At 29.6% G+C, this 24,875-nt stretch overlaps 2 protein-coding genes across 2 annotated transcripts; one reads left to right on the top strand and one right to left on the bottom strand.

Moving 5' to 3' along the window:
* Positions 1–36: 36 nt before the first annotated feature.
* On the bottom strand, positions 37–7,937 carry LOC113392336 (uncharacterized). Its single transcript, XM_026628718.2, has 6 exons — positions 7,772–7,937; positions 5,261–5,382; positions 4,464–4,776; positions 2,298–2,425; positions 919–1,135; positions 37–264 (listed from the first exon to the last, which is right to left on the bottom strand). Exons 1-6 carry the CDS (start codon positions 7,884–7,886, stop codon positions 173–175), a joined length of 987 nt encoding a protein of 328 aa, XP_026484503.2. The 5' UTR covers positions 7,887–7,937; the 3' UTR covers positions 37–172.
* Positions 7,938–15,751: 7,814 nt separating this feature from the next.
* Positions 15,752–23,798, top strand: LOC113392532 (protein obstructor-E-like). The gene is made up of 6 exons (XM_026629019.2): positions 15,752–15,936; positions 19,943–20,108; positions 21,394–21,512; positions 22,721–22,921; positions 23,103–23,298; positions 23,608–23,798. The coding sequence occupies exons 1-6, from the start codon at positions 15,888–15,890 to the stop codon at positions 23,756–23,758; spliced, it is 882 nt and encodes a 293-aa protein (XP_026484804.2). The 5' UTR covers positions 15,752–15,887; the 3' UTR covers positions 23,759–23,798.
* Positions 23,799–24,875: the final 1,077 nt, after the last annotated feature.

The raw sequence follows: 24,875 nt of genomic DNA, 5'->3' as shown, positions 1-24,875 counted from the left end.
AAATTGAATTGAATTTAGCACAATAAAACATAGTAGTTCTTTATATTATTTTAATACTGATAGTTTAGTACAATATAGAAAATTAAAAGACACACAATTAATAAAGAAGTATAAATGACAATTTCAAAAATATTATAAGCCTTACAAAAAACTTACAAAAAATTAGTGATATTTAATTATCTTCATTACCTCGATCCATCCGGCTGAGCTCAAGTTGGCGAATGGCGTCTTGACGAGAAAAAGCGACGTGTGTAGACGACCAAACTAGGAAGAAAAGTGTTATACTTGTAATATGACTAAAGATCGTATAAGCTTGGACACTTTCTAGATAAATTATGTCTTGGTGACAGATCAAAGATCATATCATCGTAGTTATTCTTCTTCTGATTAATAAATGTAATATTTATTAACTTTTAGTTTAGCTCAATGAATCGTAAACAATGTATTAATCTTGATTATGGCAGTATCGACTATCACATTGGTCTATTGATGGTTTTTTTAGAAAATACTTCCAAACTATATTTATCAAAGAATCAGTAATATTCTTATTTGCTTCAAAATTAAGCGCTTATAGATGAATTATAATGTCATTATTGAATGAACAATTTAATTCCATTGGCTATGGCCAAATTTGCTCATACAAATTGGTTATATATGATTTATAAGGTACTTCTTACAAGCTCAATGCCCTTTTAAGCATGAGATTTAAGGTGTCATGTCTCTTGGAAATAAAACATAGCCTTAAAGAATATAAAGTATTACTGATTTAGCGGTAACATTGACAAACCCTATACTTATGTTAGAAGTCCTAATATCTAGCTTCGATTCTGGTGATCATTTATTTAGAGTGACATTATAATGAAATGACATTGAAATGAATCTTTAAATATTTAAAAATTAAATATGAAAATGTCTTACTTTGCGTATTATATTCCATTTTATTTAACACGACTTTCTTATCTGTGGGAACTGTCGTTGAAGATGGAATAGCTGGTGCTGTAAAGTCAGGTACGTTTTGTATTATAGAGCTTGCTTCTGAAGACGATGGCGTCATTTGTGTGATTGATGGAGTCTTTGTCGTTTCAAAAGTGACGTTGCATTGAACTCTACTTTTATAGTCACATACTCCAAGATTCTGAAAAATATTTTGAATACATATTAGAATAGCTTCGGTTATTGCAAAGAAATAAAAAATATTCTATTGCTATTAGAGACCCTTATGTATATGTCGATGTTTCGATCGAAAAAACATTATCAAAATGTGATATTTCTTAACATGGTCATAGCCAATACAAAACTCTTTGGTTTATTTATAGCTTGAAGTATCAACGCCGATGATCGCGCACTGGGGCGTAATACGAATATATTTTCAGATGTGTTAAGAATATGAAAAACTTATATTAATACACAGATGCGACCCTAACCGAACGAATTCTACGAACGATTTGGTATCATTTGAAGAATAGATAGACAAACAGAACTTCTTTTATATAATATAATAAAAGAAATAAATAAATTAATGAATATGATAAAATTGTATTTGTTCTTCCAAAGGTTCGTCTGCGTAGGTGACGAACAACACGCACAGCCTCTGGTACTCGTAATATGTTAATGAAGTATACAATAAAAATGATGCGGTGTCTTGATTAGAAAGGCAAGTGGCCTTGTTATCTAGAATTAAATTGTTCATCTACGTAGGATTTACGGATCGATTGCATACTTTAAGAATATTAAGTATTTTATATATTTTTTTAAACCTTTTTGTGCTCCAAGGTCTTATGCTATTGAAGTTTTAATCTTATTAAAATTATCTGATTATTTAATATACATCATTTTGTAAGATCAAATTAACCTAACGCTATCACCAGTTCGATGTACATTTTGTAAATCAATTGTGTCAATAAGACCGGTAAAAACTTAATTGTGAATTTTACGCTAGGAAGATTCGTCGAATCTAGATAAGATCGTATAATACTAGTTGTCGCCCGCGGCTTCGCTCGCTTAGGGGCTGGTAGTCAGTTGTTAGGCATAAAAAAGTAAAAATGTCCTTCTTTGTTTAAGTTCTGAGTTTCAGAATGTTTGATACCAAATTTCATTAAATTCGGTTCAGTGTTTTGGCCGTTAAAGTGCAACAGACAGACAGACTGAGTTACTTTCGCATTTATAATATTAGTGAAGATGATTAAATTTTGTACATCTTATGATGTACCCTAGTCTTTTAATTCATTTTTGTTTTTATCTTTCATATTGTTAAATATCAAATCATGTCGTGAAAACATTTATAAGATAAAAATTACCTCGCTATAGACGAGATCCGCGGGGCACTTGAACCTGACTGGAAGACCGCTTACGCACACGAAAAATTCGTTACAGTCTGCTTCGTTACTGAACGCTTCGAAGTCCTTGCTGCAGGGTGGTCTAGGATCTGTGGCGTTACAGGTAAATCGTTAAATATAAATAAAAAACATTGTATGCTTATATAAGATTTTATGGACGTAAAATTAAAAGAGCACCGTGGGCAATATTCACTGTATGGACTGTATTGCAAAGATACAAATTTCAAGTATATAGTTATTAAAATAATAATTAATAAATATTATATTATATATGATTAGTATAAAATATCATTAATAATATAAAACCAAAGGGAACATCAGGTGAAAGAATTTTTTGGAATATATTTTTAACATATATTATAAAAACTTAGAAAATCAAATTTAATGATAAATAATCAATTCCATGCAAAACATTAGTTGTTTTCAAAATATGCGAGACGGAAGACAAATTGAGAAACTTATACTGGATATCCTTATAAAAAATAAAAAATCGATCACTGGAAACTTGAAAACGTAGTATTTTAACATATTCGTCTCTATAAGTAAACTATTTTACTACTAATATTTAAACGATATAGGTACTTATTTACAAAATGATTATTTTTCTTTATTGCATATCAACACTAAATCATACTTAAGATTTAAAAAAACTTGTATGGTGCAACAGGCTTTACCGCTGAAGCATCGATTTTTCTACACAGCTTTTTGGGCAGAGTACTGATTAAGTCATAATTTATGTCCAAAAATCCTTAGAAGGGGAAAAATCAGGAGAAAATACTACCAACTTAATAAAAAATAAACAAGGTTGTAACCCACCAATAAAATACAGTCAAACATTAAAAACTATAAAAGTAAGACAAAAAATAATAATAAAGAATTAGTATTTGTTTGAAGCAAAAACGACAGCTTGTCAATTATTTAATTATATATGGTTTTCATTATTCATTTAAAGAACAAATGACGTAATATGTACACATACAAATATACCTAATATTTATACAAAAGTTGTAAAAGTTGTATGATCTCAACGAATAAACAAAAAACTTTTATGATAATTTACATAAATGTATATCAGTTTTTATTAGCCTTTGTTTTACCGTGTCTATGTCGTAAATGTACTAAATGCGGAAGGTAGGAGGGCTAATGGGCCACCTGGTGGTAAATGATCACGACTTTCTATAAAATAGATGAAACGAAGCCGTGGTCGTAAAACATATTTAACCATTGTGCCGGCAAATATGGGACTCAGACGCAACCTTGCACCTGTACACACATTACACTGGCTCACTCAAGTTTAAGCCGGAATAGAAATAGTATAAAAGTATTGATATTTAGTGAATGAATAATTGATGAAAGGTATACATGCCCAAATCCCTATGATGATCTACCACCACCACAAAGCCCTACCACCCTGATATAAGATGAAATGTTCATAAACACTTGATTGTAAGCGTATTGTAAAACTTACTTAAAAATATTTATTAAATTTGAATCTTGCACTTCTAATATTTATACTTTAAGTTTTTCTTAATATTATTAAAAAAATGTTTAAATACTACAATTGAATGGTACAGAATTATATATTATAATGCAGGCGCTTTTATAATATTCTAAGAATCGAAGTTATATTGATATATATACAATTACATATTTATATAATTTATAAGGAAAAATGTAAAGACTAAAATTATTAATCAAAACCTTTCAATTAATTTTAACGAGTCAATCATTTTGCAGCAGGAAATAAAAAAATATAAATATTTTATATTCCAAACATTCTCAACAAATACAATCGCTAATGAGAATATTAATTATTTTTTTTAAATTAAAGGAAACTTTAATATTAAATATTACTATTGAGTAATGGTTTTGTCTGATGATAAGTTTTGGGTTGAAATAAAAAAAGTTTGAGTAAATTTTACTTTAAATACTTAACTAAATTAATGAGGAAATAATTGACATGTCGACATTTTTTACTTATGAAATAAAATGATTTTTTCAATATACCTTTTCGTTTGTCTTCTGTTCTTTAAAGTTTTTCCATACTGAATAGGTTTATTTGATAAATATTAAAACTAATTGAATTATTTTAATAGATAACTTGTTGTTTGTATTAAAAATACATACCTTTCAATTTCCTATCTCTGCAGTCAACATTATAGGGGTAGTCACAGAACCCTTCATTGGAAAAAACCAGTCCAGTGGGACATTCCTGTTCAAACGCCCATCCATCCCAGCAGTTTAAGAAATTGTTGCAGAGATTCGGTGAAGGTATCTGTGCTCGCTTTCCTGCACAGAGAGGATTGACTTCCACTATTGGATCTCTATATGTTAGAATGAAGAGCTTGTTCTGATAGATGGGATCTTTGTTGATCTTCTGTATCACTGCATCGGAGACTGGTACCATATAAGCAATGGACGTTTTTCCCAAGTTTGTTGGCTAAAAATAGTAAAATATAATGAGTATGTAAGGCTTAGTACGGAGTTCAAGTATTGGAGAAACTTAAAAAATAATAACGAATGTGATATATTTCAAAATATTAATTCATATGTCATTTTTATAGAAAGGAACGAATAAAAAATTGATCAATTTGATAGTGGTTTTCTACTTTTAAAAATAGACGACGAACTACAAGACGTGAATCTTAACTGATTACCCTGAGTTCTAACCCGGGGCAAGCACCATTGAATTCACGTGCCTAATTTATAATTCATCTCGTGGTCACTGGTGAACGAAAACGTCGCGAGTAACGTGGTGGATGAGAATCTGCCACGTGCATCCACCAACCCGCATTGGATCAGCGTTGAGTAAGCTAAAAGTTTTTCCTCAAAAGACAAAAGAGGGCTTTGACCAGCAGTGGGATATTAACAGACTGTTACTTTTGGAAATAAATACGTTGTAAATAAAAAATAAAGTTACTTACGAAAATGGGACTTAAAAATGTGTTTAAAAAACTCCAATAGAATAGGTTGTCTTGGTCATTCTGTCCAATGTGATAAAGTGGATTTCCGTAGGTTTTTACTAGACGACCTTGTTCATCATAAACTGTTGAAAGAAATCATATATTAATCTAAAAAATATTTATTAAGGATTTACTGCATATTTGTAATACTTACTTATAAAACCTGCAAAAATAAAAATAATGTATGTATATCCGTCAGAATTAAGCTTTTTTGAACCAGAGTTCAATCTGACAGTTCTAAGAAAATCTTTTTATCGTCTGTTGGTTGTTACTCTACTTTTGTTCTATTTCTATAATCTAATGATTTCGTAAATTTTCTGGTAACAAGTACGAATAATATATTTTTATAAAAACATGTTTCAATTTACTTTATCTATTAACATTAAGCAGATTTTTTTTTTCCTTCGTTATATTTAATTCTCCACAGTTATTTTGTCCGTGCCTTTGGTGTATCTATATTTGATTAATTACTGTTTATTATTTTAGTGTGAATTTTATTTTCACTTCATTCTTTTTATTTACTTCTGTTGTTGGTTTAATAGATCGCAATATGAAAATAAATCTAGAAACTATCGATTCCCTAATGTTTTTGTCCACTGTAGTTAATTAAAATTTAATTACGTGAAAAGCTTTCTTGTTTAGAATAAATACCTTAAAACCTGTAATCCTTAATTTGTACCAAGATCTATAAATGTGTTAAGCAAGTCTAAGTCTAGTCTAAGTCTAGTCAAGAGTCTAGTTTAAATATTTTCGATGATGCCATTGTATTTTTATTATATGTAAAAGGATCTCTATTAATTAGCATATATTACAATATAAGGAGGCTTCGGAGCATGTCAAAGTAGATTTGAGTCTCATTTGTCTAAAGCTACATTGCTACATTTGTGATTTTAACAAGGACTATTTATAAAAATATTAAGTTTTATATGAACCATATTACATATACGTATGATAAGATAGACTATACATTTATGAATCGTTTTGCAATCTAATTTAAGATACAGGCTGTTTTTTTTTTATTATTCTTCTCGAAGCTACAATAAAATTTAATTAATATTTCCATCAAAATATCCGACAAGTATGGTAAATCTCATTATTTCGATGAAAACAGTAACCTTAAGATAACTGATTAACATATAGTAATATTTTAAGTAAATGTATATTGTCTTGTATCCTTCCTTATACGAGAAATGGATGCAATTCGATTAAAAGTGATAATGCTCTAGGCTTCGTTTATTACGAAGCAATGTATCTTTGTTAACATGAAAGACGCATTGCGGTCAGTGTCCGGGAGACTATTGATGTATGTATAATAAATTTATAAGAAAGATAAAATTACAAGGGTAATAAACTTCGTTCAGCTTGCGGTTGGATCATATGAAAGATAAAACGATTATGCTTAATAAAAAAATTAAGAGAAACACACAGTTGAGGAGCTGACTTCTGAGGATATATTATTAAGACATGTAAAATTATTAAAGTTTTTATGAATTTATGTATGTATCTTCAATATAGGGGTATTGTACACGGGAATATGAGTTAATTAAATTATAATTGTTGTGAGTCTTAGTGCAATCGTTTTAGATGTGACTGACATAAAAAAATATGGTAAAATGACGATGACGTGTGTTTAAAAGTATACAATAATGTTGGGTATGGATTAATTGAAATCTAGTATATTAATAAATGAGTGGACATTTTTGGAATACCTAAATGGATATACTACTTAACATAAACGTTTTACCAGAAAACACGGCTCGTTTCGGAGGTTTTAGTATTTATTAATATAAATTGGGATTTTCAGTTTCACCCGCTTTTAAAGACGTACAGATAAACGTAACAATCGTGAATTAATAAATTATGTTCTTGTCTAGATATAAACATACAAAGACAAAACAGTTCAATACCCTTTTCTCAAACGTTTGTCAACCGACTTTCAATTCTTTTTCGTTTTCTATTGACGAGTTTTAGTGTTATGAATATTAAAAAAAATGAAATAAAAACATTATCGAAACATGCGAAATCCTCTAATTTTCAATAATGATTAAAGTTGAGTTTCGACCACTGGGTGATCACTTATTTCATTTAAAGTCCGTGCACAGACATTCGTTCCTTATTTTGAAAAATGGGTGCAGACTATTTTTCTAATAGGTTATAATAAGTTCAATTAAATTGTACAAAATTTAAGTTAGTGGTATTCTAAAATAATGAATATATAAGTTTTTTATAGAAAACATAAAATTGAAAATTTATCAATTTTTTATTTATAAAAGTTAAATATGTTATAGTTTAAAAACATTGATTTCAGATTCATTTAATTTTAAAATATTGATAAGTCCTTTATTTTAAAAATATTTGAAGACTTCATTAGGACTAGGATCTTTTCTAACTTTCAAATAACATATAAATATTTTAAATATAAAAAAATTACATGAAATATGTAAAAGAAAAACCAAGTAAAAAAATACTTACAAAGCAATCTCTTCTGTCTGGCACTTTTTTCAGTGAGTTTATTCAAAAATGGACTTGCCTCACTTCTGGCGCCGCAAGCGGCGTATGCGAAAACGATCAAAGTAAGGATTTTCATTTTCCCACCACTCTGCTCTAGTGAGACTACAAGGGCAATGTCAGGGATACAGCTAAATCCTAGCTTTTATAGCGTCGCATGGTAAAAACAAGTACTACATAAGTACACACGTGGGTTACCGACAAGACCAAAAGATCATCCTAAAAGGATATACTTGTTGCAATATAAGCGGGTGTATTGCTCAGTTAAAATCTTTATCGGTTATTTTGTTAAATGCGGTTACTTTATTTTCTTATGATCATGGGCTATTGTTTTTAAATTTCATTAAAAGTTTAGTTTATTGCTTTGACTTTTATTCATTGAATACTTTTATGACTTTCTGTATAATTATGTTACGATAAAATTTAATAAAATGCTTAAATTTTATGTAAAATGTTTGAGGAAATTATCATCCATTTTTTACTTATACCAGTACCTATATAACAAACTATCCATATATATATATTATGTTGCTAATTTGTTTTAAAATGCAAGTTATTCCATTATAATTTTTGGCTTTGAATATAAATATTTTTTTAAATTATAATTACCGATACGTAGTATTCGCTAACAAAAATATATTTTTATTATATATACTTGCACGATTTTGATGATAATTTTATTTGCATTGTATAAATTTTACATCAGTGTTTGTAATGTATATTAATTTTACCTTATTGATTTTATTTATATTATTTATAAAATAAGTATAATTAATGTACCACAAAAACAGCCATATTAGTTAGTACAAAATAAGGGGTTAATTATTCGAACCGCGTATGTTTTTAAAATCACTACTTCACGGATAACTCTTTATGTTAATTTATTATAGTATAATATATTATATGAGTGAGCCAGTGTAACTACAGGCATGTTAGACCGATGCATCTTAGTTTCGAAAGTCCACCAACATTGAGAACCATCTCAAGTTTGGTGATGTGTTGGCTGTGTAAAGCTGGTTAATATTTTTAAAAGAGCAGACATTGGTCTATCGGCGGTGGTGCCACTATAAAAGGTCATTTTACATTCAGCATAAATATCTTCTTTATACACATATAAAAGTCTTCTGTATTTTCTGTGAGCATTTAACTGAATTACTTCTAAACGAATAGAATTTTTTTTGTGTATTTCAATAGGTCTGTGGATAGTTAAGATGTGATCTAGTAGATGCGATCGAGTAAGTAGTAAATGGAAGTCTCATTTCACCCGGACACAATTTAAAAAGCTTAGAAGATTGATGATCTCTCATAGATTTGTGTATACTTCGTATAATCGAGATATTTCGATATTAAATCCGTAAAATTTAATCACATGATGTTCAACAGGCGGCAATGTTTGACGTTTACGGGTGCATTCGGAAAGTCAGTTCCAAATATAATAATTTCGTGCAGTTATTAAATATAAATAAAAGTTATACATTATATGGAATGTAAATGATAAACCGTATTTGTTTAGTTTTATTTATTATATAGAATTATTTGAAGCCGGGTAAAATAAATAATCATTATCAGGAAGGGTTAAAATTAATTAAAGTGACAATTATTCGGGTCAGAACATTGTGCAAGCCCGTCTGAATACCAGGGCACCCAGTACTAGATACTTAAAGCAGTTTCGTCAATCGACAAGCAGCAATACTAAGTATTTTTGTGTTCCAGTTTGAAGGGTGACTAAGCCACTAGAGTCATAAAATCGTTGATCCTAAGGTTGGTGAGGCATTGATGATGTGAGGAATGATAAATATTTCTTACAATACCAATGTCTTCAGATGGTAGCGGACCACTTGCGATCAGGTCGACTTGAAAGTCGTACAAGAACTAGTAAATAGATTTGTAGTAATTTCATGGTCGTAAAATTTTTAATGATCGTCTGTGGTCTATTATCTGTGATAACATTAATAAAGTAAAATATATTAAACCTATTTTGCATTCAAGCTACATATACCTAGTAAGAATCAAATCACATTACATCCTCCTTTTAAATCGGGTAATATTCAAAAACAAAACAAAAATAAACCCGAACAAGGCTGTGAATATTATAATTTATCTTATTTTATAGAAAGGCAACAAGGAAAGCCGTAGCCGGCGTGTTTGAATCATGAATGCGATCTAAATGCACCTATGCATCACCGTTCAGACAGCTATCCAGATAGCATCAGAGAACCCGCGGATCCCGTACGTTACATTATTCAAACGAATGCCCATCTTGATTCTGTTGCTTCCTCACTGACGTTCCCCAGCGTGTACTGTCAATCAATTCCTTTGTAAGGAGTAAAATATTTTAAATGCATTTAACATGCTTGATGTGCTGTCGTTTGAGCCGCGTCTGGTATCTTTCAAGTTTTATTGAAACACAAATATTATTTCATAAATGCGAAGAAATTAAATATATATATATATATTTATTTTAATAAACAAATTTCACTTACGCGTTGTCAATGTTTGTCTAAATATTTTATTTAAATAAAAGAAAGAACTACCTCGACAGAATTAGTTAAATTCTATTGTTATCACCGTGGTTAAGGTGAACATTTTTCGATGACAGGACTATCTGGGTAACACTGGGAGTACCATTTCCCCAATAATTATTATCCTACTGCCAAATAGTAACACATGTACATATTGTGTTCTGGTTTAAAGGCCGAGTGAGCTAATTAAACGCACGCACGAGGCACGTAACTAACATCGTAGATCCCTTGATCGGAACAGTAATGGTATTAAAGATAATTTAGACTTTTCTGAAGTGCCTTAAGGCAAAAGTATACCTAATTATCTAAATGTCTCAATAATTTTAATATTTAGTATTTTAATATTCGTACTGTTTAATCTTATACGAGTTCTTCATAACAAAAAAACACCTGACATTAGAATAGATTAAAAATCGATTATATTTTATTAAATAAATGTTTCAAATATAGTTAATAGATTTAAAAACGGCATTAGGTCTCTATTGTAGTAATAACCGGATACTTCAGTATTTATTTTGAAATGTTCTGTTTCGAGACATTAAAATTCATCTCGTATAGGTATCAGTGATGCTTCATGTTACTATAATTAAATTCTTTGGTTAATTGCAACCTTAATAAGAATCTTCATTGCACATAGATTGGTATTGTAAGCGCGTGGGTCCAGTCTCGTTTATTTAATCACTAGGCTGTGTTGAATACACGCCAACGCCTACGTAACTATTTTAATTAGCCCTTTACTTACACTCAAAGTCGCTTAAGGATACCTTTAAGTTTAAAATTCAGGAATTTTGAATTAAAACTACATGAATTTTAAATATAAAGTCCATTATATTTTATGTTTGACTTTATGACTCTCATATTAACATAATATAAATTTCAGACATTTATAAGATGAAAGCCTTATTTAGATAATACTTAAATTTTAAATATTTAAATAATTTTTAAGAGTAGGTATAATTAATTATTTATTTGACAATGATATGAATAGCTTCAAAATTTCTTTTTCTTTTTTATTCAAGTTTATGTTCAAGGACAGACAAATTCTTTTTTTTTTTTTAATACATGTAAAGAAAGTATTTTTATATTCCGAAATGAGAATAAAACAAACTTGAATGTAATTGTTTATTTTTTCTATATAAAATACATAAAATGTACCGCATTCCTTTAAAATTGCTTTTATTTTAATTTGAATTTATATAAAATAAAATTATAACCAGATAATTTATCCAGATTATAATTTTTTTGATTTCACGGCGGCCAATATGAAGGATGACTAGTTAACGTAGACATATTATAGGGCAAAAAGTGTGTGCGCCAAAACAGAAGCTATTCTGCATTAGCTCTTTATTCCCTCACTCATAGAACTAATCTCACGACCAGAAAGAGTTCGGGTTTTCAAACGTGACTTCTACACTACGGCTATTGAGATTTTTTCAACAAATAATCCAAATACCTTTTATCGGCTTGTCCTGGGGCTTGAACCTAGGACCGCGAGATCTGTAATGGCCACCAGACTAACAAGTGCAGGACTTGACTATAAATAAAATATATTTAAGGCCCTTTTTAAAGATATTTAGTTTTTGTTTTATGTGTGATTAATAAAATCATATATTGAAGTCACTTTAAATAAAGACCATAAAATGTTATGTTAATTATTAGAAGAATGCAGGATGCAATGAAATGCACGATAGTGGACTATGACAATACGTATGTTTATTTTTTTATAAAATTACTCGAATTACATTTTTTCCTGAATCAACTTTAATGCACACGAAAAATAAAATTTACGAAATTAATTTACATTATTGAATATTTTGAAGTATTCATTTTAATTTTTATTGCAGAGCTAAGAGTATTCACGCAAACGGATTAATTGTACGGATTCGATAAGCTAAGATCATAATAAGTTGTCAACATTTGCAAGAGTGACAGAGTGAAATTAATGTCACCTGAGCGTGATCGTCACTTTCTAACGCATATGAGTTAAGAAAGTGAGATTTGCATGACTCGCAAGCTCTTTGTGCAATTTAAGTGATATCGTTGCATTAACTCGCGAATTTGTCATTATGTAATTTTATCTGTATTTATATTTTATAGAAAAAAAATCCTATTTCATACTGGTTGTACATATAATTATATTTATAACAGGTATTAATATGAATATATTACTTTTGGTAAAAAAAAAAAAATAATAAATAAATTGTACCAACCAAGCAGTCATCACCATCATCATCATTATGTTAATAAGAATTCCATCGACATTGATACGATTAACACGAAACCATTTTAATTTAATGTGAATATTATAATATAATAATAATGTTAATAATTTTACTAAATTGCCATCTAACAAATTCCAGTATAGCTGTGAACCATAGTCTCAACAAAACAAACCCTGATTATTCAGTTCGAGAAACAAAGGCCTGGTAGTTGACGTTAATAGTTAGGAAGTGCTTGAGTAAAGACGCCCGGTTCTAGAATGGCTATGGCCTTTTTGGGATGAGCCCAATAGCAGACAGAACAAACGGATTGTGTGAATGATGGTAATGTCTTTCTAATACGATTCGGTCACAATAGCCAGTTTCAATAGAGAATAGTCGAGAGCAAGATATGTTATAGTCCGTAAGTTTGTACACACAGAAAGCTCTCTTTATCCCTAACTCTCATAATCCAATGGGATGGCAATTCGACGACACCGGAGAGAGTTCAGGAGCGTGACCAATTAACTATGGAAGTGTTAATTGTTAAGTTGCAAAATTCAGACCAGATTGAAACTGGAATCAAATAAGTAATTGAGTTGGGCCAACTCTTGGCTCAAACCCAGGACCTCGGGTTGCAGTTTACAATACATCCATTGTACCACCGACCGCAAACCGACCGAAGCAGTCATCACCATCATCATCATTATGTCAATATCCATTTTTTTACATTAAAATTGATTATTCTTTGCCTAATAGCAATTGGTTATGTCAATAAGGAACAAGTTGTTTCGTCAATGTATTATTGATAAATAAAAAATATATTTAACTGTATGATTACGTATGATGCATTTTTTTAAAGATGTTTTTGTAGTCGGATGGGGTGATGTGCCAGCTAATGGTAAGTAGTCCTCACCGCTCATAGACATTGGCGCTGAGTGAGACATCTACCATTCCTTACATCACAATTAAGCTTTGGGAGCTAAGATGTTATCTCACTTTTGTTAAACTGACTGACTCATCCTTCAAATTGGAACCTAACAAAACTGAGTATTGTTGTTTGTCGGTGGAATAGCTGATGAGTGGATGGTACCTACCCAGACGGGCTTGCACGAACTACCAACAAGTTTATCATGGACCTTCTTCAATACGGAAACACAATCTTGCAATGGATGTACAATTCCATATAGGTTTGTTTTTCAAATTGTATGAATGACTATTTTAAGACATACTAATATAATTAAGTTCAGAACCTTTCAAATGATATGTAAAGACCAAAAAATGAGTAAAACAAGCGATTACGACCAAAACTGCGACTACATAGCGAATGTAATGTTCGTTAATATAATTTATTTATGAATATATTTTTAGCTAAAATACGCAGTGTAATTGAATAATAATAAAAATATGCATATATTTCTTTGAACCCTATTCTGTATACTCTTTCACAACAGCTGACTGTTTAAAACAAAGCGTTTTTACTAACCACTTTCTACAAACTAGCTGAACATGCGGCTTTACATGCGCGAAATTTATTCAACTTTAGCTATAACATACAAATATTAATTTCCCATTTTACACCTTCGAGGGGATAATTAATAAAAGTGACCTCTATTCTTCTCCGGGAGTCCAACTTTCTTTATAATATTTCATCTAAATTGGTTTAGCGATTTAAATATGAAGAGGTAATAACCAGAGTTAAGTTCGCATTTATAATATTAACATAAATTAATGTATAAAATATTTTTTCGAAGATAATAATAATTGTCATGAAGTATCAAATCATCGCAGAAGTACTTCGTTAAACAAAAGATTTATAAGAGTTCGAAATTAAAGTTCTCTAAGTTTATTAATTCTTAAATCCAATGCAATGCTTTAATCATGGTTACACATATATAATCTAGTACATTAGGAGAGTTTATAACGGCTTAGAACTTTTTTAATATAAAAATCCTTAGAATATTAACTACAGTTTCCACGTTTTAATTTGCAAAAAACAAATCACAGCCTAGTTTAAAATGTCTGCTTATAATTATTTTAATAAAATAGTAGATTAATAACATTTTTAAGAAGGTTAACAATAATAAGGTTAAAAGGTTTTTGTTAACGTGAAGATGTTCAATGAAAACTTCGCATTCATGGGTACGATGGGTATTTCAAATATTTGTATTGATGTTCGTGTTTACGATGTCTATATAAATAATATATGGAATATATAGGTGGTATTTTTATAGGTTTTGTAAGTTAATTAAATAATTTCTTTGAAGATAACTAATTTGTATGTAAGGTTTGTTTAAATACATAAAATAAAAAATAAAATTTTAATATTTTATGTTTTTATGTATTGCTTTATTGATCATATTATGTAATCACCTAATTACCTTGTCAAACGATGGGATCCCATAGGATTTTTAATCAGTTGTAGAACTCTGTGTACGTACAGTGCTCTGGGTGAGCTTGAGTTAGGTACAAATATGATTTTCATGATAAGATCTATAATATATGCAATACAATTGAACAATCAACTGACATTACCTAAAGCGGTATTGTTAAAAAGTATTTTGACGAATTCGAATCATTCTACTGTACATAATATCTAATCAGGTTTTGCGAGCAGTTAGCTAATTAAGCACACGACTTAGTATTAATTTGTAAAGAACTTCTCATAATTAAACTAAAGTGAAATTTTTTAATTGTTACTTATAAAATAAATGCCAAAGTATATTTGACATTTGTCTTGCATTCATATTAACATAAGACATCGTCTAAGAAGACACGCAGACATTTCGTGGCAATGAGTGAAGTATGGACTGTTCTTTATTTTACCCCGATGAAGTTATGTAACAAGAAATACACGCAAAAATGTTAACTTTTAATAATTAGATTAATTAATCAAGCCTTGTTAATGTGACCCACATTTCTTAACACGTTGTGTAACGTTTTTCATTACACATTCTAATTACTACCCGTAAAGAAACAATACACAGTATGAACAAAACAGTTAAATTATTTGTGAAATTATTTATTTACCAAATTTAATCCTATTAAAGTACGATCGATAGAAGTTTTGTTAAATATCTTGTTCTAATGATAATTCTCTTGCAGAACACGTAGCGATAACAGGATCCAAATAGTCCGGAGAACTCGTGAGTGACGAGTACGGGTATATACGAACATAAATGAGTGGGAGAGAGACGGGCGTAGTGGCTTAACCTTTCGCTAAGGCGTTCAGCAGGTAAGAACGGAGGACAAAAAGTGTTATTGTCAGTGCGCTAGAGAACGTAGTGAGAGAATCATCGATAGGTCACTATTTGACATTATATTGAGTGATTGTTACAGTATTAAAAAGGGGTTCGCAAGATGGCGTTCAAGTCGTCTATAGGTGTTATTTTCTTGGCGTGTCTAGTTGGTAAGTCTGTTTCCATACTGAAACGCTTTTGGATGTTTAACGTGTTTTGATTTAAAATAACTTTTGTTTCCCTCTACAATTGCATGTTCCAATACATTGTTTTATTTCATTAATACAGCTTATTACTATGCTCTAATTCATATATTTGAAATTAATAAATTTATCAGCTGACCTTGGCTTCATAAATGATACAACCTGTCTAATTGACGTATCTAGTTTCTGGTATTTAAATCAACCTTTTAGAATAATTAATATGAATATTTTGTAATTTATTTGCGTAATCATATGGCAATAAATATTATTTATAAATATATTTACGAAATGGTAAACATCCAAGTAAGTTTAATTAATTAAATAATTAATAATGCTATAAAAAGTCACTACAACTTTCTAACTGTAATTTTTTTATTGTATATAAATTAAATAAAGGCTTGTAATGGGTGTGGTAACTCTTCAAGGTTATTGTTAAGTAAGGGTGTGGATACATAGTTGCGGAAAATATATTAAAGCTTGACTGAGAGGCGAACGCACTGTTCATAGAAATATACTCATGGTAAGAGAAGTTTCCCGCCTTATAACCGGACCTTTATAATGTAGAGCGCGTGTCAAATAAATAGAATGTCAACTAAAAGTTGTTACATATTTTTATTGTTTTAATCATTAGTATAACAATTTAATTGAGTACCATTATCTTAAATAATTCATAAAAAGAGAGTATTTTAATTGAACGCAATTGTATTTTTGTATAAAAATAAACAAGTTGGTTCATTTTTAAATGTTTCTATGAAATTGAGTTAGTTTATGAATATTAATAAAAAAAGTAATACATATTCGGAATTGAAAATTTGAAAAGGAACTAAAACACAACTAAATTCTAATATTCACCTCTGTTTAACTTTAAAAACATTACATTAAAACAAACAAAAAAACATGATTATTATAAATATCAAGTATATTAAGTATTATTATTAAAATATCTGCTATCAACGCGTGTACTAGACTTTAATATAGTGTCAATGTGGTCGAAATTTGGCTCAGACTCAACTTTCGTGAAGTTAGGTAACAGAGAAACCATTACAGATTATTGCTTCACCCGTCTTTGTTCGTTTAAGTGTCTACTGCTATGTTTTCATGTCAACGATAGCATTATACACGTTATGTTAAACTGGTTAAAGGTCATGAGGTCAAAGCGTTTACTCCTAAAATGTGTTGATAAATATAGCTTCTTCATATGTATTTTTCGAATCACAATGCGTCATTAACATTATTTTATAATTGCATCTTAGTATATTACGAATATTTTAAGATTTTATTAAGTTAAGCCTTAACAAAACATTTAGTCTTCAATAAATATTTAAAAATATATACATATTTCTAGTTAAAGACACGGGTAGGCGGACTGGTAATTAGTGGTAATCAATGCCCATAGACATTGGCGTGTAAGAAATTTCAACCATATCTCAACATTGATAACCGAGATGCTATGTCCCTAAATAATATCGGAAAGAGAGAAATCTGTGTTTATATAAGTCATCCCGTTAGCGTTTTACTTATACTTTATATTGACAATAAAAAAAATACTACACTTTTGTCGCTTGTGAAAGTTTGTATGACAATTTTAAACATGTCGACATCGCTTACTTAAATTTGCTAATTGGTGATGTAAACTGTACTCGATAATTCTTAATACAATGATGTAGTATAAAAAGTAAAGTGAAGTTTTAATGCCGTTTGTTGAAATCGAATTAATTAATCCCACGGCCTGCAAATATCGCATAGCTGGGCTAAGACTTCCTCTCCTTTTTGACTTGTGCTCCAATGCGGATTGTTGGATAGGATACACGTGGCGGATTTCATACACCAAATGTAGGTTCTCACGATGTCTTACTTCACCACTCAGCACGAAAATGGGGATTACCCTCGTTTGAACTCGGAATCATCGGTTAGGTTTCATGTTTTCCGACCACTAGGCCATCACGATTCGTCATTAATAATACTTAACGTAATATTATTCAAAAATGATCAAAAATGTTTTTTTACTAATCGAATTAGAAATTGGAATTATTATGATCTTAGGTTGTCTAGTATTGCATTAGCAGACAAGTTAAGATTTATTATATTTTTTTATTTATTTTGAAAGTTTATCGTTACTAAGTCTAGGTGATTTCTACTCATCTTAAGATCGACTGTCGTTAACACTCATTCTGGAAATCAATCTTATGCGACGCGTTAAGTATTGAAACACTACTATATAATAATAATTATAATCTTTATTCGAAAAAGTAATTTAGGTTTTCAAAATAAAGCATAATATGCCGTAACTTATAAAACTACATGCTCATATATAATATTATTGTTAAGAAAGTCAATAATTTAAGTCGACCTTCATTTATTATTGAAATTTAATTGAAATAGGAAATACATTTAGACTATTTATAATTTGATGATATATTTATGACATTTGGATAAGAATAATAATATCTTGAAGGTGTATTTAATAAATATATTTTGATTGATTTTAACTATTAAATGTACATGGTACATGAAAAAGAAGAGAAATTACTGAGTTTTCTCCTTGTTTTCATCATAAGAAACTACATTTCGAACCAACTATAGCTAAACATTTAATTTAACTTATAAAAAGACGTTCTTATTTGGTGGTAAGTCCATTTGGGTAGTTACCTCATACGCGTCACATTTTGTACCACCAAACAGCAATACTTAGTTTTGTTGTTTTAGTTTGTGGAGTTTATGAGCCAGTGCTGTTACATTGTCTAGGTAGGTAGGTAGGTAGTGTGGACATAAAATCTTAATTCCCAAAGTAGACGGTACACTGACGTCGTAAGGGATGGTTAATATTTCCTCTAGTACCAATGTCTATTCCCGAATACCATCAGATAACCAATTTGCCAGTCTGCCTACATATTAGAAACAAAACTAATTGATTTAAAAGTATTTGAACCAGTATTGCTTGAGTCAAGATACAATAATAATATTTAAGAAGAAAGTATTAATTTGATTCGACCTTCGGCTTTGAAATTGAAATAGGAAGTCTGCGTTGAACTCACAGCTCAATGCAAACCACTAAATGCATGCGTAGGGCAGGAAACGGCGCCAATACTATTTATATATTTTTATTCATTGACTCGATTGCATTTTTATTCAATGTCAATATATACAGGAATATGTCTTTTTTAGTATTTCTAAGCGGAGTTTTTCATTTTTTTTTGGTAATTTAATTACTTTTATTGTAAATTTATGTATCTAAAATAAAAATATATATTTATAGTGTTTATAGTTGAGGATGTAACTTCGCTCAGATGATATGTCACGGATACAGATATAAATGTCTCTATGAATATTATAGAACAACAATAATCATAGATATTGTCATAAAAATATCAGCCATTGAATATGTAGATATAAAAGTACTTCAAGGTTGCTGTATTCATAAGGTAATAAAATAATAATTCACTTTAAGAGCGTAAACTAATTTTCACTTCTTATTAAAAGTAATACCTTTTACTATTAGAAATTAAAGGAAGCCGTTATAACGGTTGACGTTTAAACAGTTCGTGGATAATACAATTTGAATGAAATGAATATATACTTTTTTTACATATTATATAATTACTACATGTATTAATATTTATTTAATACATAAATTAAATATGAATACATTTATGCATTCTATTTTTGTTGTAACAATAATTTTAAACTAAATAGGCAAAGGTAAAATAGTTTTATGCTCTGTTAATCAACTGAAATTTTAAATTATATATTTAGTAGCTGTCGACGAGCTTTAATGTTCAGTAGAAAAAGTTTGATAAGTGATTTTTATTGAATATCGTTCGATAGCGTTGAGAGCAGTTGATACATATATTTGTTAGTGTTTTTTTAAATTGTTGAATCGTATGTAATTACAAGAAGGAAAAAGACTAGATTTATTTGTTATAACGTTAATGTAGTTTTACAGAGTATTTATTTTCGATAATTTTCATTCCAGTATTAGCATCATCAGCAGTTCCAAAGAACGGAAAGAGGAAACCAGTAAATCCACCAGCGCGCGCTGCAGCCGATGACGCTGAACGAGATGCGGAGATCACAAACTCTTGTCCAGACGACGGTTTCTTTGCGGATGCTGAACAGTGTGACAAATACTACGAATGCAGGTAAAAAGGATATACAATGAAATATGATACGAATGCTCTACATATATGATAATAAATATAGAATCCTCCTTGAATGTTTTACTTTAACTTTAAAAACATTTTCTTCTATATTTTGGAGAAGCACTTATGATATCGTTGAAATAATGATTTGTTAAACATGTATGTTTCGCAAAAATTCAATTCAAGTCATAGAATATTTGTCATACTATATATTTACGACCTTTTTTTCATTTGGATTTTTAACAGCTTGATATACGTTTTCTCAACGATAAATAGTAAAGATATATTTAAAATCTAAATACATATATTTTAGAACATATTTTTACAAAATCAACTTTGTAACTTTATTTACTAAATATTAAAGTATAAATTATACATCGAAATTTTATTTTTAACGTGTAGTTGTGACATTAATTCAAACGATTTTGGATATAAAATATTATACAAATTGAAGATTTGGCTGTTGCAATATTTAATGCGATTTTCCTTATTTGAAGAATACAGGTTTGGATTATTTACAATCGTTTAATTCATATATGAGTAAGTTTAGCCGCAAGAGAATATTTGCATAAACAAACATTATTTAGCGATAAATCTTTTAGAAGGCTCTTAAGTTTATACATTCCTTTTTAAATCGCAATCTCGAAGTTTTATTTATTTTCGTAAGTACCGTGACTGCGTTTCGTAAATATATTTCGTAAAAGGAAACCTTCAATCGAAGTTATTTTTATTGAGTAAAAATAAAATACATATAATACGACTGTTACACAAATAATTGTACTCGTATTATTGAATCGAGTCTATTATATAAATTTATTGACATCCCGAGAATCTTATAGGAATAGAGAGAAAAAGTAAACATGTTTTATATATATATATATAACATATACATGGAACAATAGCTTTACAAGAAGTGAGTAATCGAATATAAAAGATTTTATAAAATGGTTACAGTTAAGAAAGTAACTCTTAATTTCATGCGATTGTCTTGCTATAGCTGAACTGTACAATATTCTCTATGTTAATATATATATATATATATAAAATAATTCGCTGTCCATTGGGTAATTAATATCAGTAAGCTAGGGATAACTATGTGCTATGAGCATATCGATAAATACTATTAGTTCTCAAAAGATTTCTCCCAATGTGATTAATTTTAAGGGAAATTTTAAGGAATTCTATTAATAAAAATTTAGCGTTATTTAGAGAAATAATATTTAGTTATTTATTTTAGTATCAGTACACTATTTTATTAATTATAAATATATAATTTTAATTACAGAGATGGCAAGATTATAGAAAAGCTTTGTCCTGATGGTATGGTGTTCAATGACTACAGCCCAGATGAGGAGAAATGTGACCTCCCGTTCAACATCGATTGCTCTCAGCGTCCTAAGCTACGTAAGTACTGTTTATATATAAGCGACAGTTTATCGACCGATAATAGCCGATCGCTTCAAGTTTTAATCTAGTATAATTTTGAAACAACCGGTTAATTTACTTTATATTAACAAATCATTAATATTCTAGTAAATAATATCCATTACACGCTACTTTATTTGACATAAGTTTTAATAAAAACGTACCCTTTGCCTTGTTTTATAATATAATGGAGTTATATGTCTAATTTTATTACAATCTGTCCATCCGTTTTGGCATTTAAATTAATAAACTCTCGATTAAATGGCATTATTTATTTTGAATAAAGAAAACATGAACGTCTACTCGTACTAGATTGTATCAGCTTGGAATGAAACTTAGCGTTAAACTTGCATAATTACCGTGATTGTAGATTGTACAGTAATTAAGGGTTACTATATATTCATATTGAGACCTTTCTGAAACTATTTATATGTACCTTCATATGAATATAAGAGTTATAACCTTGATGTTATTTACAAATATCATAATATGTTTGATTATTTACTAAAAAATACTAGTAGAATTTAAGTGTTGAAGGATTTGATTAGAAATTTGAAAAACTTTTAAGACAATAATGTACTAAAACAATCTTCGTACGTAGCGCACTTGTCATGGTATATCTAAAACATATAACTATCTGATATTATTTTTATCTCGATTGAATACATTATCTTTCAATCTATTGATTTGTACGCGGAAAATGTATTAAGCTAAGTTCATGAATATTTTAAATAATCATAGATTATAAAGGTCACGTTCCACGTATGTGGAAGTAGCACGTGTTTGCCATTTCGGTGCGACTGGTTAGTAGCATCAGTATAATCACAGTATGCTAAAGGTTACATTTGCTTGGAACAACTTTCCAATCTCAAGGGAGTTACGGCCTTGAAGTTACGTTGGAATTTATTGAATAACCACTTTTGTTGTCGTGACAATTTAGTAAGATTATAAAAAAAAATATTTAATACAAAATACAATCAGGTTTTTCAATTGATATTTATTAATTGCAATATATATATAAATAATTATTTCTACTAAAATTATTGCTATAATTTTCATTTAAAATGTATTTTTACACTTAAACGAAAATACAAGGTATCTTTCTTTAGCTTAGAACAAAATATACAGGCTAAGGACAAAGTCTCGCTACTTAATGACATAATCTTTAAAATGTTTTCATATTACAGAAACTCCCATCCCCGCCCAGCACTGCCCTCGTCAAAATGGATACTTTTCCCACTCAGACCCTAAAGAATGCGGTAAATTCTATTACTGTGTGGACGGCAAGTTTAACATGATCACGTGCCCTGATGGTCTCGTGTACAACGACAAAAGCGGTATCTGTACCTGGCCCGATGAGGCTAAGAAGAAGGGTTGTGGAGCCTCCGGTAAGTTCTTAGATTTAAAAACTACATATTTTTACCAATAAACTTAGAAATCAGGGACTTAGATTCCATTATCAATTGTAGAAGACTCATTTTTATTTCAGTAATATCTTGGTTCTTTCAACACCGCCTTGTAAACTATTCAAAGAGAACAGTAATTAACAATTTTTTTTTTTTATTGCAGATGTCTTCCAATTTGACTGTCCTCTTGTAAATGAGACTTTCGGCTTGACACATCCTCGGTACGCTGACCCCGAGGACTGCCAGTTCTTCTATGTATGCATCAATGGCAACACCCCGAGACGCTCCGGTTGTAAGCTCGGACAAGCCTTCGATGACGTCATCAAGAAGTGTGAATGGGCAAGAAAGGTGCCTGAATGGTAGGGAACATTTTTAAGTTTATTTCTTTTTATATATTGCATAAAAACATTGAAATTGGACAAAATACGGTTTTGAATCTACTGTAGAAATTTAGTACATTTATTTAAACATTTTTGTACTAGATTCCCCGATAAGGATTGACTATTACATTCCATGTTCATTACAAACGAGAGGCAATAAAAAAATAATAAAAAGAAATACCCAAGCAATAAACATTAGTAGTAGATTAATAAAAGCCCCTGAAATAAATATCAAAATAAAGTTACGCAGTTCTGTGTGATGCTGATGCTCTACATATTTTTTTGTAGCGCTGATTGGTACAAGGGACAGCTGACAGACTCCGAATTGGATGCCCTAGAGAACCCACCTACGCCTAAACCCAAGCCAGCCGGCTCTCCATCACGTCGCAAGCCAATGCGCCCAGGAAAGGGGAAACAAATCGAGGTTGACGAGGAATAGATTTAAGTAGTTAGGCTAATAAAGAATAATTTTACAATAGTATGCTTGTTTACTATTTTTCTCCTAAAATTATCCTTATTCTTCCTCCTAAATATTTTCTCATGTCCTTTCCAATTACTTACTTCAAAACAGTCTATTAACAATTATTTTTAATATTTTTCCTAATAATTTTATTTTGTTATGATTATTATTGAAATATTGTAGTGGTCTGACAATCGTTTTTTCTGCAAAGTGTGTTAAAAATAGTTTAAATTTTTTTTCTGAATAAATGCTTAAATTTTAAAATTCCCGGTTTATGATCTTATTTTGTTTAGATGATTTTCTGGGATTCTGTTTAATAACGTTTTACAAAATCCTAAAAATATATTTGTATTTTTTTGTGATCGGATATATACAATATTGCTTGATTTTTGTATAAAAAATAGACATAAATGTGTGTGTATGTGTGTGAATCACGTTTGACGTACTACTGGTATCTTATAACTTAATATATCATGATTACTATTCAATATACTATATATAGAGAAGTAACCGTCAATATTTTAATAAAGCCAGATTTATTTCTTAGAGGAATTTAGAGAAATTACCCTTGCCCTTTTCCACAAAAACCTTGATAAGATTTTTTATAAATCTAAACCTAATAAATCAAATGAAATCAAAAAAATACTAGTGTACATTATAATTTTCTTAACCAGGAACTCAAAAGACTGATTCGATTTGCCAAATAATATTGATAATAAAAGATTTGCTGTTTAGTGATAGAAAATAATTTGTAATATATTTAAGTTGTAATGCTTCCTTTGAAAGACACATTTGTTTTTATACTTTTCACCTTTAGAATAATAAATTTGGGCCATATACTTACTTGCTTAGTAATTTACCAACACTACACCAGAATCAGATTAAAGTTGACGTCATTTTATTTAATGTTTGTCTTCTATGGTTATATATAACATACGAATTATTTTGTAAATATAATGTGCAAATCATAATTCAGTATCACATACTATTTTTGTTAAAAATAACTAGAAGGGAGTTTCGAGCTTCAAGGTTACAAATACAATTAATAATAGCTCTTTTTTTTAAGAACCTTTAAGAAATAGTCGGGCTAAAAACA

Source organism: Vanessa tameamea, chromosome 5 (genome assembly GCF_037043105.1).
Source record: "Vanessa tameamea isolate UH-Manoa-2023 chromosome 5, ilVanTame1 primary haplotype, whole genome shotgun sequence".
Taxonomy (NCBI): Eukaryota; Metazoa; Arthropoda; class Insecta; order Lepidoptera; family Nymphalidae; genus Vanessa; species Vanessa tameamea.
Note: the sequence above shows the minus strand (reverse complement) of the source record. Positions and strands in the feature narration are given on the sequence as shown.

Bases quoted from the DNA above. Each gene is read 5' to 3' on its own strand.
- LOC113392336 (XM_026628718.2), bottom strand. From the start codon at position 7,886: ATGAAAATCCTTACTTTGATCGTTTTCGCATACGCCGCTTGCGGCGCC. The intron at 4,777-5,260 runs GTAAGTAACTTT...TACTATTTTTAG, and splicing joins CATTTTTAAGTCCCATTTTC to CCAACAAACTTGGGAAAAAC. The intron at 265-918 runs GTAAGACATTTT...TTTTCTTCCTAG, and splicing joins AATGGAATATAATACGCAAA to TTTGGTCGTCTACACACGTC.
- LOC113392532 (XM_026629019.2), top strand. From the start codon at position 15,888: ATGGCGTTCAAGTCGTCTATAGGTGTTATTTTCTTGGCGTGTCTAGTT. The intron at 20,109-21,393 runs GTAAAAAGGATA...TTTTAATTACAG, and splicing joins GACAAATACTACGAATGCAG to AGATGGCAAGATTATAGAAA. The intron at 22,922-23,102 runs GTAAGTTCTTAG...TTTTTATTGCAG, and splicing joins GAAGGGTTGTGGAGCCTCCG to ATGTCTTCCAATTTGACTGT.